At 41.2% G+C, this 15,344-nt stretch overlaps 1 protein-coding gene across 1 annotated transcript in view; it reads left to right on the top strand.

Moving 5' to 3' along the window:
* Window positions 1-13,064, top strand: part of SKOR2 (SKI family transcriptional corepressor 2) — a 63,344-nt gene extending 50,280 nt beyond the window's left edge. Inside the window, exons 8-9 of the mRNA XM_082243832.1 lie at window positions 8,725-8,790; window positions 12,534-13,064. Coding sequence (XP_082099958.1) covers window positions 8,725-8,787 — 63 coding nt within the window. The 3' untranslated portion in view covers window positions 8,788-8,790; window positions 12,534-13,064. The remainder of the gene's footprint in view (window positions 1-8,724; window positions 8,791-12,533) is intronic.
* The last annotated feature ends 2,280 nt before the right edge of the window (window positions 13,065-15,344 follow it).

Consider the following 15,344-nt stretch of genomic DNA (forward strand, 5'->3'; position numbering starts at 1 on the left):
TACAGTGCTGGTCTTTCCTATCTTAATCAGTCTTATTCAGTATAGAATTCTTATTTTAAAGCGGTATTAAATCCAAAAAAAAAAAAAAAATGAATATCTTACAGCTGACCAATCATTAGATGTGGTGGCTTCATTCGTTTTCTTTGTTTAGGCTTTTTCCCCTCTGTGATCTGGCTAGTAAGACACCTCCTGTATTAGAGTGCCTCCACTCTGGATGAAGGAGCACAGGGGGCACCTTTGGACAGCAGCATCGTTTGCCTGGGTGGAGGGGACAGGGGAGTGTTAGATGTAGTAGCAGATTGAAATACATTACCAAATTGAAGTCAAACTCCAGATAATACTTTATAAACAGTTACAGCAAATATTATTTTTTTTCCTTTTAGGGAAGGCTTCTTTCACACAGGGCGGACCGTATTGCGATCCGCTCCGGCACTTTTTTTTTTTGCGGACACGGATGACACTTGTGTCATCCGCTCCGTATGTCCGCATATCATCCCATCCGTTTGCGGATGATATGCGGACATAATGTATGTCTATGGGATTGCGGATGTCAGCGGATGACACCACTGACATCCGATTTTGTTTCCTTTCCGTTTTTTAAATGGAAGAAAAAATAGGGTTCTGTTCCGTTCCAAAAAACGGAACACAACTGAAAGGATGCAAATCGGATGTCAGTGGATGGTTATCCGCTGACATCCACAATCCCATTGACATGCATTATGTCCGTATATCACCCGCAAATGGATGGGGTGATATACGGTCATACGGAACGCCCGTGTGAAAGAGGCCTTAAAGTTTTTTACATATATATATATAAATATAAGCTGATCATTGTAAGCACCCTTGTCAGTGTTAAAGGGCTTGTGCTAACTGCTACATCTGCAGAACAGTGTGTTCTGTTCAAAAATAACAGACTTACTGGCAAGATCACCAGGTGAAAATAAAGGAAAGAAAGCCTAAATCAGAAAACAAATGCAGCCATCACATTTGAGAATTGGTAAGCTGCAATATAATAAATGCTTGCTTTTGGGTTTATTACTGATTTATGCTCATTAAACCATGCAGCCAACCAGAATCCAGCTTGTAGAGGATTACATTTAATCTCTTATTCATAGACAGTTATAGCATACAAAAAAAAATCATTAAATTACATTTGATATATATATATATATATATATATATATATATATATATATATATATATATATATATATTCAAAAGGTTGGTGAGCAGCACAACAGCAATGGTTTGTTGAGGTTGTGTGCAAAGCAATCAAGCCATCCCACAGGCTATATATATATATAAGAGAAAAAGTCCACAGGGATTGCTGCACAATTCTTTCTTTATTGGAAAGATATGCAAAGTACATACCAGTATAATATCATAGTATTTCAATCGTATTGAAATACTATGATATTGTACTGGTATGTACTTTGGATATCTTTCCAATAAAGAAAGAATTGTGCAGCAATCCCTGTGGTGGACTTTTTCTCTTATATATATATATATATATATATAAATATATATATACACACACAGTGCATCCAGAAAGTATTCACAGCGCTTCACTTTTTCCACATTTTGTTGTGTTACAGCCTTATTCCAAGATGGATTAAATTCATTATTTTCCTCAAAATTCTACAAACAATCCCCCATAATGACAACGTGAAAGAAGTTTGTTTAAAATCTTTGCAATTGTATTAAAAAGGAAAAAAATCCCACGTACATAAGTATTCACACCCTTTGCTCAATACTTTGTTGAAGCTCCTTTGGCACCAATTACAGCCTCAAGTCTTTTTGAGTATGATGCTACAAGCTTGGCACACCTACTGTATTTTTGGGCAGTTTCTCCCATTCTTCTTTGCAGGACCTCTCCAGCTCCATCAGGTTGGATGGGGAGTGTCGGTGCACAGCCATTTTCAGATCTCTCCAGAGATGTTCAATCAGGTTCAAGTCTGGGCTCTGGCTGGGCCACTCAAGGACATTCACAGAGTTGTCTCGCAGCCACTCCTTTGTTATCCTGGCTGTGTGCTTAGGGTGGTTGTCCTGTTGGAAGATGAACCTTTGCCCCAGTCTGAGGTCCAGAGCGCTCTGGAGCAGGTTTTCATCAAGCATGTCTCTGTACATTGCTGCATTCATCTTTCCCTCGATCCTGACTAGTCTCCAAGTTCCCGGTGCTGAAAAAGATCTCCGCAGCATGATGCTGCCACCACCACCATGCTTCACTGTAGGGATGGTATTGGCCAGGTGATGAGCGGTGCCTGGTTTCCTCCAGACATGACGCTTGCCATTCCAGCCAAAGAGTTCAATCTTTGTTTCATCAACCCAGAGAATTTTGTTTCTCATGGTCTGTGAGTCCTTTAGATGCCTTTTGGTAAACTCCAGGTGGGCTGTCATGGGCCTTTTACTGAGGAGTGGCTTCCATCTGGCCACTCTACCATACAGGCCTGATTTGTGGAGTGCTGCAGAGATGGTTGTTCTTCTGGAAGGTTCTCCTCTCTCCACAGAGAAATGCTGGAGCTCTGTCAGAGTGACCATCGGGTTCTTGGTCACCTCCCTGACAAAGGCCCTTCTCCCCCAATCGCTCAGTTTGGCCGGGCGGCCCACTCTAAGATGAGTCCTGGTGGTTCCAAACTTCTTCCATTTACAGATGATGATGGCCACTGTGCCAATTGGGACCTTCAATGCTGCAGAAATGTTTCTGTACCCTTCCCAAGATCTGTGCCTCGATACACCGCTGTCTCAGAGGTCTACAGACAATTCCTTGGACTTCATGGCTTGGTTTGTGCTCTGACATGGACTGGTAACTGTGGGACCTTATATAGACAGATGTGTGCCTTTCCAAATCATGTCCAATCAATAGAATTTACCACAGGTGGACTCCAATCAAGTTGTGGAAACATCTCAAGGATGATCAGAGGAAACAGAATGCACCTGAGCTATATATTGAGTGGCATGGCAAAGGGTGTGAATACTTATGTACATGGGATTTTTTAATTTTTTATTTTTAATGCATTTTCAAAGATTTCAAACAAACTTCTTTCACGTTGTCATTATGGGGGATTGTTTGTAGAATTTTGAGGAAAATAATGAATGTAATCCATTTTGGAATAAGGATTTACCATAACAAAATGTGGAGAAAGTGAAGCGCTGTGAATACTTTCCGGATGCACTGTATATATATATATATTATAGTATGGTATTTTGATAATTGTATGTATTTATTACATGTAAGGATAGTATTCAACATACAGAATATATTTTTTTAATTCATGATCTTTCTCTATAGTATTCTCACATTTACAAGCAGGCAGCATTAATGAGGTCAGGGGTGCTTACAATGGTCAACTTTTTCAATGGTCCCAATATTTATATTGTCTTGTTAAAAGAAAAACTATTCAAGCCCCCCGCTGACCCCCACAGTATAAAATAAATTTAGTGAATCATTATAATTAGTGGACTTTTAAACAGTGGAGGCTGCAGTTCTGTGTAGTTGCTAAGTCTGCAGTCTGGCCAGTGTATGTAAATCAGAAGACTACCTGAACAGAGTTACAAGTCCTTCAGCAGGTAATACAGCTGATTTAGATGTGTGGCTATATTTCCACGCCTCTGAATAGCAATCCACGTTCTGATTTTCAGAGACATTTGACAGGAGGTGAGATGGCGATATGACGCCTCCTCACAGCCCGTTTTAACCCCTTAAATGCCACACCAATGTGGCGGTTGCGGTGCATCCCCATTCACCGGAATGGTTTGTGTTCAGGGGAAATGCTGCCGGACAAATGTGATAGAGGGATGATTTATGCCACAGGTGTGAAGCAAAGAATTGCACCCGCGGCATGTGAACACCCCTTTCACCCGCTGCCTTTGCAGTTCAAGGGTGGGGGGGGTGGTTTGGGAGCTTTAAAAACATAACTCAACGGTGTGTTTTTAACGTCCCCCAAATCCCAAGTCTAAACAAGTCCTTAATATGTATTTAAAGCACTTCATGCCTTCTTCAGGTTCACACCGAAGATCCATGAGAGACGGTGTAACCTCAGTTTTCTTTATATGAGTAGTAGGGGTATAGATGAGAGAGGAGATTGGTGCGCACTGACGTGATGGGCCTTGGTGGGCAGTAGTGTCTCCTTGGCCTATAACAGACTTTTACATGAGTCTAATTATTTGGAGATTTATTCTGGTGCAGAGTGAGGCATCAGAACATCCATTAGATTGTAAGCTCTTCTGAGCAGGGCCCTCTTAATCCTCTTGTATTTTATTGTATTGTAACTGTATTGTCTCCCTCTAACATTGTAAAGCGCTGCGTAAACTGCGGGCGCTATAGAAATCCTGAATAATAATAATAATAATCCATTACCTATAAAATTGGCTTTCAGCCTGACAATCACTTGGTACAGAGTATCAGGTGCACTTCAGACCTGAGCCACTAGGTGGCAGTTTGAGATTGAAATGTGTTGCGATAAAGAGAATAGGAGAATTGACTTTGCTCCCACCAGCAGCAGTGGGCACTATTGCCCAACCCAGTCCCAACACAAGAACAAAGCAATTTGCCTCATTTGCTATGTCTTCAGTTCATACTAACATGCTTTATTTGTGTGCGCTGAAGAAAAAGAAGATATGCTGCATTTTTATTTTTTTTATGCAGCGCATTCAAATGTGCTTTATTGCACCTCAATGCCCTGCAGCAAACAGAATTACACGGATATTAAAAAAAAAAGGGAGGGAAAAAAAACAAGCACTGAAATGCATTCGGAAAACTCATTGCAATGCGCGGTAGCGCACGTTCATACCTCACACCAGCGCACGCACTTTGTGCTCATAGGAGGGTTGATTTACTAAAGGCAAATAGGCTGTTCACTTTGCAAAGGGAATTATCCCCAAGAGCTTAGTGTATGTAGTGAACTCTGCTGACTTCCATCATTCAATCACATACAAGCAAAAATTGTTTTTTTTTTTTTTCCTGGCGCAGGATCGGGTATTCTTTGCAAAATGAAATTGCACCACATTCGCTAAGCTCTGGGGAAAAGTTCCCCTGCAAAGTAAACAGAGTATTTGCATTTAGTAAATCAACCCGACTAACGCACATGTCCTGAAAAAATACACGCTGAAATTCCTATGTGCAATATATGTATAAACCCCTAGGTGTCAGTGTAGAGTGCCTAAACCCCCCAAAGGGTGGTGAAATTTAAATTGTATGTATAGGGGGCTATATTAGCACTTATGAGTATATCTTAAGTATAAGTCCAAACTTCTTTTCTTTTTTTTTTTTGTTGTTTTGGATAGAGTAGAGAATGTTTTATTATTTTTTTTCTGTTTTGGATAGAGTAGAGAATGTTTTATCCTTTTTTTTCTGTTTTGGATAGAGTAGAGAATGTTTTATTCTTTTTTTTTGTTTGTTTGTTTGTTTGTTTTGGATAGATTAGCAAAGGTTTTATTTATTTATTTATTTTTTTTGGATAGAGTAAAGAATGTTCTATTCTTATATTTTTTTTCCTTGCTACTGGGGACATTTTTTGCCCATTTCCTGTGCTAAAGACACAACTGGAAGGGGAACCCATCCGAAGTAAGGGGAAATTCCCTTTCTACACAGCTGTCACCAGAACATGTCACCTCTTCCAGTGACAACTGTAAGGCCCCGTTCACACCTCAGCATTTTGTAGCTTGAAGCTCCAAAACCGTGGAGGAGAAAAAAAATCAAATATTCTCTATGGAGTTGGTTTACATCTCTACTCCAAGTCGACTGAAGCCAAACGTCTGAAGCTCAAAAAAGTTCTGGAGCTTTTTTTGTAGTCAAAATTGGACAGATTTGCACATTTTTTGACGTGGTTTTTCCCCATAGAAATTCATGGAAATGCGCCATCTGCCCGTTTTTGTGCGCATTCACCCGTTTTGTCTTTTTATTTTTAATAGGGGTTAGGAGTTAAGGTTAGGAGTGATTTAATTATTTATTTATTATTACTTAGTATTACATAGTATTCATTTATTGTATTTATTTAGTATTTATTTATGATTATTTTTATGTATTTATTTTACATTTTTTTATTCATTTATTATTATTTTATTATTAGTAGTAGTACAAGTAGTATAAACACCCTAACACTAACAAAAAAAAAAAAAATAATAATAATAATAATAATAAAAAATAACCCTAACCTCTAATCCTAATTCTAACCCTAAGCCTAACCTAACCTTAAATTTAACCCCTAAGTGCCGGTTCACACTAGGTCGCTCCGAAGTAGTACATTAGTACAGTCGGCGCGACTTGCACGGACTTCATAAAATGAATGTCTATGCAAGTTGCCTCCAGGTCGCCCCGAAGTAGTACAGGACCCTTTTTCTAAGTCAGAGCGACTTGTGTCGCTCCTATTAGAACGGCTGCTGTACCGCACAATGAGAGCGTGACGGACCGCGACTTGTCAGGCTGACAAGTCGCGGTCCAAGTCGGACTAGTGTGAATGCGGTCTTACTCTAAGACCCCGTTCACACTGGGGCGATCCGACTTCCCGGGGCGACCTCCGAGGTGCGGCCGGCACGGACTTCATAACATTGAAGTCTATGCAGGTCACTCCGGGTCGCCCCAAAGAAGCTCCGGACCCTTTTTCTAAGTCGGAGCGACTTGTGTCGCTCCTATTAGAACGGGTCCGCAGCTTCTCTATGGAAGGCGACCTGTGAGGCGACCAGGTCGCCTCACAGGTCGCCCCAGTGTGAACGGGGACTTAAACGAAAAAATAAACAAATAAATAATAACAATAATAGAAAAACAAATAAAAGCTGATGAAAAAGCTAAAAAAGCTGAAAAACCTAGCAACAAATGATGCAACAGATGATTGTTTTCTAAAAAAAAAACCAAAAGGTATAAAACACTGTATAAAAACGCGCAAATCCTGCATAAAATTGCTGGAAAACCACTCAGGTGTGAATGCAGCCTAAGATTTTGGATTCCCCAACACTTTTTGTTCCAGTTGCAATGCTCACTAGGACAGACAGAGTATACCTCCCCAGTGGGGACACAGGCAGCAAGAAAAACCTTATAGGGCCAAAGTGAAGGGTCTCTATAGGGCCCACTTATACTACTGCTCCATTGGATGCACAGTATTGGAGTAAAATGTTGCAGCATGTGACCTCTTGCCAAGATCCCTGAGCCAATTGCCAGGCCAGACCATCGTCACCTAAGGGATGGGAGGATGTCATCCACTCAGTGTAAGCTCCAACCTGGAGCTCTCACATGGTTAGGACTATGGAGGGACAGAGTAACGGAGGAAGTGGAAGTGGTTCAGGAAGGAAACTTTTCAGACAGGGTCTTTTCAAGTGCGATTAATAATATGGTCTGCATTCAAATAAAATAATAAGAACAAAAAATAATAAAATATTAAGAACAAAAAATAATAAAACTAATAAGAACAAAAAATTTAAGGAGGTAAAATAACAGTATACGTTTATACTTGGGCCAAAATCCATCAATCCAACAAGACATTCTAGAAATATAGATGTGTAGGTTTGTTAGTCATGATCCTTAAAAAAAATATATATATATATATATATATATATTTTATTTATTTATTTATTTTGATATAGCCAACCAGATAAATCATTATATAATTCTATGAGATATTAAATTATATGAGGTATGAGATATTCTCATTCTTTGAAAATAGAGAAATTATATAATTCTATGTTATCAAGTGAAATTCTGGTAAAGTAAAGAATACATTTTTTTTTTTTTACATTTGAACTGTCCTTGATCATTCCTGGCTGATAACATTAGATATGTAATCCTATTTCATAATGAGAACACTTTGATACATAACACAAACATGCCTATAGACAACACTTTAAGCCAGCAGCGCCCTCTAGTGTCATTCGAATCTGTGCGTTCAATTATGAAGACAGCAGGGATGATTCGGCACCTGAGTAGCCCCTGCTCATGTTGCAAAATGAACGTTAGTAAATAAGGTGAAACTGTGTTCACTTTGAATAGCCAATCATGTGCTAGCAAAACTCCTTTCTTTTTTTTTTTTTTCTTTGCACATGATTTTTTATTCAAAGTAATTGAAAGCTAATCTTATCTACTGACATTGATTTTGGTAGGTGAGCAGCTTCTACTCTTGTATCATAAGTGTGCGCAGCCTATTGCATTAGGGTGTGAACCCCAAATGTATGAAAACATGGATGGTGTTATTAGGGCAGTGGACTTGTCAGTAGAGCAGAGGTTGGTGTCAGTAGAGCAGTGGATAGTGTCAATAGTTTTTTATTTTTTACATTTGTTTTAGGAGCCCCATTTGAGGTCATTGGTGCAATATCAGCAGGGTAAATCTGCACCTCAGGGGGGTGATTAGAGTGTGCCCAGGCACACCCGGCACACCCCCTGTGCAAATCTATGTCCTGTATTAATAGTAAAAATACACTGTTTAACCTTAAACTCTCCCTTCTCCTCCAGTGGTTGTGGTGGTGGGTAGTTTTTCCATTCAGCACATTCATATTTCTAAGACCAGGATGCAGTGATACCAGCAACCAGGGGTGGCACATACATGGCAGCCTGGACTAGGAAGAAATGGGTTTAATGACCCAGGAAAATTAATGAAATCTAGCAAACAATTTTATTTTTTATTTAATTGTGTTCTTCTTGAATCCCCTGTTGATGAATGGAAGACAATTCATTTTAGTGATGTTGAGCATTGCTTTTAGGTGCAACTCATAGTAAGTCTTTGTATTGTTGTCTTACAGATCCCTTATGCAGCCAGCTTAATAAGGAAAGAAAAACTCGGTACTCACCTGAGCAAAAGCTAAAAGGTATGTACACTTAGCGTACAGTTTGGTTCCTGTGTAATAGAGAATATCTGTAGTAAGAACTGTTTTTTTCTAGTTTAGGATGTAGGGGGGAAGGATAAAATCTCTGTATGGTTTTTACATCTATCCATTGCTCTGTTAGACCGATTTCCCCTCACTTGCACAAAGCAAGGTCCATAAAGACATGGATGAGTAAGTTTGGGTTGGAGGAACTTGAATGGCCTGCACAGAGTCCTGACCTCAACCCAATAGAACAACTTTGGTATGAATTAGAGCAAAGACAGTGAGCCAGGCCTTCCCTCCAACATCAGTGCCTGACCTCACAAATGCACTTCTGGAAGAATGGTCAAACATTCCCATAGACACACTCCTAAACCTTGTGGACAGCCTTCCCAGAAGAGTTGAAGCTGTTATAGCTGCAAAGGGTGGGCCAACTCAATATTGAACCCTACGGACTAAGACTGGGATGACATTAAAGGAGAAGTCCACCCTAACACTAAAATCCCTGCATCTATAGATGTCCACGATCTAATACTAACCTATCTATCCATGTAAAGAAGAAATCAGTATACTTTCCTTTTCTGAAGCCGATATGACCCGATCACATGCTGAGCTGTCAGCCGCGGCTTCGCTGTGTAGGTGGGTGCGGAGGACACAGCCGACAATGGAAGCCCCATAGTAAGTCTATGGATGACGTCACTTCCCATTCAGCTCATTGTCGGCTGTTTCCTCTGCAGAGCTTCCGCCACTGGAGACGAGATCAGAGCGGCTTCAAAAAAGGTAAGTATACTGATTTCTTCTTTACAGGGCCAGATAGGTTAGTATTAGATCGTGGATGTCTATAGATGCAGGGATTTTAGTGTTAGGTCGGACTTCTCCATTAACCACTTCCCCACCAGGCCTATTTCGGACACTTTTTGTTTACAAGTTAAAATCAGTATTTTTTCCTAGAAAACTACTTAGAACCCCCAAACATTATATATATTTTTTTAGCAAAGACTCTGGAGAATAAAATGGCGGTCATTGCAGTATTTTTTGTCACGCGGTATTTGCGCAGCGGTCTTTAAAACGCCATTTTTTGGGGAAAAATTACATTTCACTGCATTTAAAAAATACTAAACAGTAAAGTTAGCCCATTTTTTTTGTATATTGTGAAAGATGATGTCATGCCGAGTAAATAGATACCCAACATGTTACGGTTTAAAATTGCGCCCCCCCGTGGGATGGCGACAAACTACGGTCAATAGAGATCTCAATAGGCGACACTTTAAATTTATTTAACGGTTACCAGTTTAGAGTTAGAGTGTAGCTCTTTTTTTTAAATTATTGCTCAGGCTCTGGCGATCGCGGCAATACCTCACATGTGTGGTTTGAACAGCGATTTCATTTGCGGCTCGACTTCCGTATACGTTTTTTTTTGTGCGCGAGCTAACGGTGATCGGGGCGGCTAAATTTTTTTTTTTTTTTCCAATTTATTTTATTTATTTTTTTAACTTTATTACAGTTTTTAAAAAAAAAAAAATCTGATCACTTTTATTGCTGTCACAAGCAATGTAAACATCCCTTGTGACACCAATATGTAGTGACAGGTACACTTTATGGAGGGATTGAGGGTCTAAAAGACCCTAGACCCCTCCACTACACTTCCCTGTATGCAAAACGCCGAAAACAGCGTTTTTGCATACAGCCGTTTTTCAAATTTGCCGCCATTTTGCAGCACACTAACCTGGAAGTGACGTCATGGACGCCGCCTCCGGGTTACGTCATCGGAGACCCGATCGATGCCGTTTCCGGCATTCATCGGGACTCCATCCAGCCGGCGGACGCGCCGGCTGGGTGCTCTGGGCTCCCGGTGGGACGGGAGCCCCGGTAAAAGCCGCGGAAGGCGGCGGGAGGGGGGGACGTCCCCTCCCACCCCCCCGGGTAACGATTGAGCGGCTCCCGACCGTCGGCTTCAAACAACGGTACCGGGATGATGCCTCTAGCTAGAGGCATCATCCCGGTATACCCCCGCAAAGTTTACGACATCATATGACGTCCACCCAGGGGGAAGTGGTTAAAGTTCATGTGCGTGTAAAGGCAGGCATCCCAATACATTTGACAACATAGTGTATGTTATAAAACAAAATTATCACAATTCTGGACAAGCCTGAGCATGTTTTAACATGCAGTTTTCATTTAGGGGTAATCTGCATTTTTCATCATAGGTTCAGCTTCATTTGATCAGATTTTTGACAAATTTACAGGGAGGGCTTTGAAAACAAGTTGGGTGTCTGGTGTAGTAGATGAATCAATTTACATCTAAGCAGCCCTCCATTTTTAGAAGCTGATTCAATTTGTATTTTTTTTTCTTTTGGATAGAATAAGGAAGGGTTGTAACCCCTGTCAGTTTCTTTTTTAGGCCATCTGTGCCCAATTGGGGGAGATTTCCATTCACTTCCTGTCACATAACCAAAACAGGATGTGAGAGGAAATCCCTGCAAAGTGAGGAACTCCCTGCTTGTCACCAGTTTGAGATCTGGGGTTGCTGGGTTGGGCTGTGCCCCTCCAGATTTTAGTTGTGTCCCCCCCCCCCCAGATCTCTGAGAGTGCATCCACTAATGCATGAGCCTTGATGGGGACAGCTGATGTAATCGAGCACTCTGATGAGGCAATTTATGTAAGGGGGCACTCTGAGCATGGCAAATGATGTAAGGGGGCACTTTGATGAGGCAATTGATGTAAGGGGGCACTCTGATGAGGCTAATTATGTAAGGGGGCACTCTGATGAGGCAAATTATGTAAGGGGGCATTCTGATGAGCCAATTTTTGTAAGGGAGCACTCTGATGAGGCAATTTATGAAAGGGAGCACTCTGATGAGGCATTTTATGTAAGGGGGCACTATGATGAGGCAATTTATGTAAGGGAGCACTCTGATGAGGCATTTTATGTAAGGGGGCACTACGATGAGGAAATTTATGTAAGGGAGCACTCTGATGAGGCAATTGATGTAAGGGGGCAATCTGATGAGGCAATTTATGTAGAGGAGCACTCTGAGGGGGGCAATTGATGTAAGGGGGCACTCTGATGAGGATAGTTGATGTAAAGGGGCACTCTGATGGGAACACCTGATGTAAGGAGGACTCCTATAGGAACCTTGATGTAACGAGGAACTCTAAAGAGGACTTGTGATATAAGGAGGGACTCTGATTGGGGACACCTGATGTAAGGGGGCAGAGATTCTGCTTAATCATACTAATCTAAAGATAGCCTAATACATACTTGCATTCCCTGTTCACTCCTGCGCCGCCTCTGCACTACCTGTCAGACGTTACTTCCAGGTTGTGACTCGTGGTACAGAAGCATGCTGAGTGAACAGGGAACATTGGTTCTCTGCATCTTTGTCCCACTATTGACATTATGTCCCCTGACTTTTTTAACTGCACCCGCAGATCACATAGGCTAGATCTGGCCCTGCTTGTCAACAGAACTAGAAGATTTTCCCTCTATTCCTGTTCAGATGGCAACCCAAAATTTGGGATTTCCCTTTCACTCTTGGTGATGATAGTAAGCAGGACAAATGTAAATCCCCATAATTAGGAACAGACAGCAGTAAAAATCTGACAGGTGACCTAATCTCTCCCCACTCTATCCAAAAGGAACTTTACATTTAATTACACTTTAAGAGTTTAAGCAGCCCAGCCATTGTAAACTGTGGAATTGTCTTTAGGTCAAGAGTTCTAAAATGAGTTTTCTTTCTTATCAGGTATGTCTACTTCAAGGTCAGCATCAACAACTACGTTTTTGTAATATTTCCCAATCCTCCATGCTATATATAGACTGGACACCAGATGTTCTGGTGGAATAACTGGCTTATCAAGAACCTCGGACCTCAAACAATCTTATGTATAGCAGCTAACTATTTCACGTCAGAAAACTATGTTGGTGTGGAACTACCAAAGTACAAGAGACCACAGAACATGCACTAAACCTTTTAAAGACATGGACATTGACCATGATTATAAGTCCAGCTCTTGTGGTACTACAATGGGACAATGGACACAGGTTTCTAAATACGGGACTCAGAGCTTGGACAAGGACTCAATTTACTAAACCCTGAATGGCATTCAGCGTTCAATGCCAGATGAGCTGCAGTGGGACAAAGCCAAGGATGAGCTTAGTTCTCCAACACTGGACATTTTCCGACGTTGGTCTCCTCTGTTTGTTTTCTTCTGCCTGCTGTATGGGTTAGACTGTACCCTTCTGGACATATTTTACAGTTTAATATTCAGTGTAATTAAGAATATAATCCCTGTTCTCAAAGTATTTATCTCCGTTCTTGTAGTTTCTTTAATATTATGTGGATAAGAATCTATAATAAAAGCTATCAAGTGCTTTTTTGAGTTTCCACCAGCTTGTGTTTGTGATCAAAGTCTAAATGTTGTTTGAACCCAACCATAGGTGTAACTACTACAAGAGTGTTCTGATACAGGGTATTGGGTCACAAGCAGATTAATACCACCTGGCCCCTCCATGCTGAAACTTATCAAGTACCAAGGAAATAAAAAGGAGCATTGTGCAATTAGTTAAGATAACTTTATACTCTATCAAAGGCATAGTTCAGTGAGACCTCCTTGGTGAAAAATCAGCACCACAGTGAAGATCCAGAAACCTCAGTTGATTTAACCACTTAAGCCCCGGAAGATTTTACCCCCTTCCTGACCAGGGTTTTTTTGCGATTTTTTACTGTGTGAATTTAACGGACAATTGTGCGGTCGAGCGACGCTGTACCTAAACGAATTCACGTCCTTTTTTTCCCCACAAACAGAGCTTTCTTTTGGTGGTATTTGATCACCTGTGCGATTTTTTGATCATGCGCTATAAACAAAAATAGCGTAAATTTTGCAAAAATAACAATATTTTTCACATTTTTTTATATGAAATTCCCCAAAAAAATGTAAAAATCAAAATTTTTTAACATTTTCGGGCCAATTTGTTTTATGCTACATATGTTTGGTAAAAAAAATCGCAAAAAGCGTATTTTGATTGGTTTGCGCAAAAGTTATCGCGTTTACTAACAAAGGGAAAGATTTTTGGTGTTTTTTTTTTAACGAGTAATGGCGGCGATCTGCGATTTTTTTTGCGGGACTGCGACATTGCAGCGGACAGATCGGACCCTTGACTGACATTTTTGACACTTCCAATGACATTACTACAGTAATCAGTGCTATACATATGCACTGTTACTGTGAAAATGACACTGGCAGGGAAGGGGTTAACTGTATTGGAGAGGGAGGGGTTAAGTGTGTCCTAGGGGCGTGCTTCTAACTGTGGGGGGACATGGCTACTACTGTAAAAACAGAGATCAACGGTCCTACATAGTAGAACCGTCTTTACACAGGGGAGAATGACAGGCGGCTTGTTTACATAAGCCGCCTGCCTTTGTCCCTCTCTACCGACGATCGCAGTGTGACCGGCGGACATCGGGTCCGCCGGTCACACGCACGGACTCCTCAGCGAACGAGCTGGGGCGGGCGCACGCCTCTGCGGGCGCGCGCTCGCCCGCTATTGGCTCACAAGCCGGTCACAGGCTAGTGACGTATATATACGTCACTTTGCCTGGCCGGGGCTGACCGCTGCAGTATATGTACTTGCGGCGGTCGGCAAGTGGTTAAACATGTTGCTAAAATCCAACAGAAACGAAGGCCTGAATGGCTGAAACTCATCAGCTTCTCTGTTGAGCTGGTTTTTAGCCACGTGTCCAAATTAACTGAGATTTTTGGATCTTTACTATAGTGCAGACTTTTCATCAATGAGATTTCATATTTAAGATTGGCAGAGGCTTAGATTGTGCACCGGTGTCTCTCTTTCATTAGATTGGGCAAGGAGGTCAAGTGCTGGTTATTAACTCGTGGAATAGTTCAGATGAAAATCCCCCCAGTTCATTCATTAAAAACTTTCCTTTTAAAAAATATTGTGAACATACCACAAAATTCATCTTCTAAAATCAGGTCACATGCAGATGGAAGAACTTCCAGCAGCCAACCGTGATATTTGGGACAAATTTAAAACTCAATGGTCGATTTGGATCCAGTTTTCTTCCTCCGAATCAATAAGAAACAGGGTCTAGTCTCTTCCTTCCTAACCCCCTTATGATTGGTATAATCAATAAAATCAATACAACAAATTCAGAATTGCCTCCAACGCCCCCACCAAGACATTTTTACAACTGCACCCCAGATCAGGACCTTTTTCTATTCCGTGGCTCCATACAGTATAGCTAATCTTTCTTTCAACGATCTACCTTTCCTCTCCTTTCTACACTTTCAACCCCCCTCATCCCCACACTTTCCAAATATTATGAGTAGGGCTTTTGTTCTCAGAGAATAGGTACAGGTATTCCGTCCTCCCCTAAGTCATCCCTTGTCTCTGCCCCCCTACCCACCTCTGAGCACCGTCCCTTGTCTCCAGCCCTTCCGAACTCCCAATGCTGCCCATTTTAGAGGAAAAAGAACCAAGTATCATTTTGTGACGCTAAGTAACAAGAAAAAAAGAAAAATAGATCCCCTTGAACCAG

The sequence above is a fragment of the Pelophylax lessonae genome, assembly GCF_965119305.1.
Source record: "Pelophylax lessonae genome assembly, chromosome: 1".
NCBI lineage: Eukaryota > Metazoa > Chordata > Amphibia > Anura > Ranidae > Pelophylax > Pelophylax lessonae.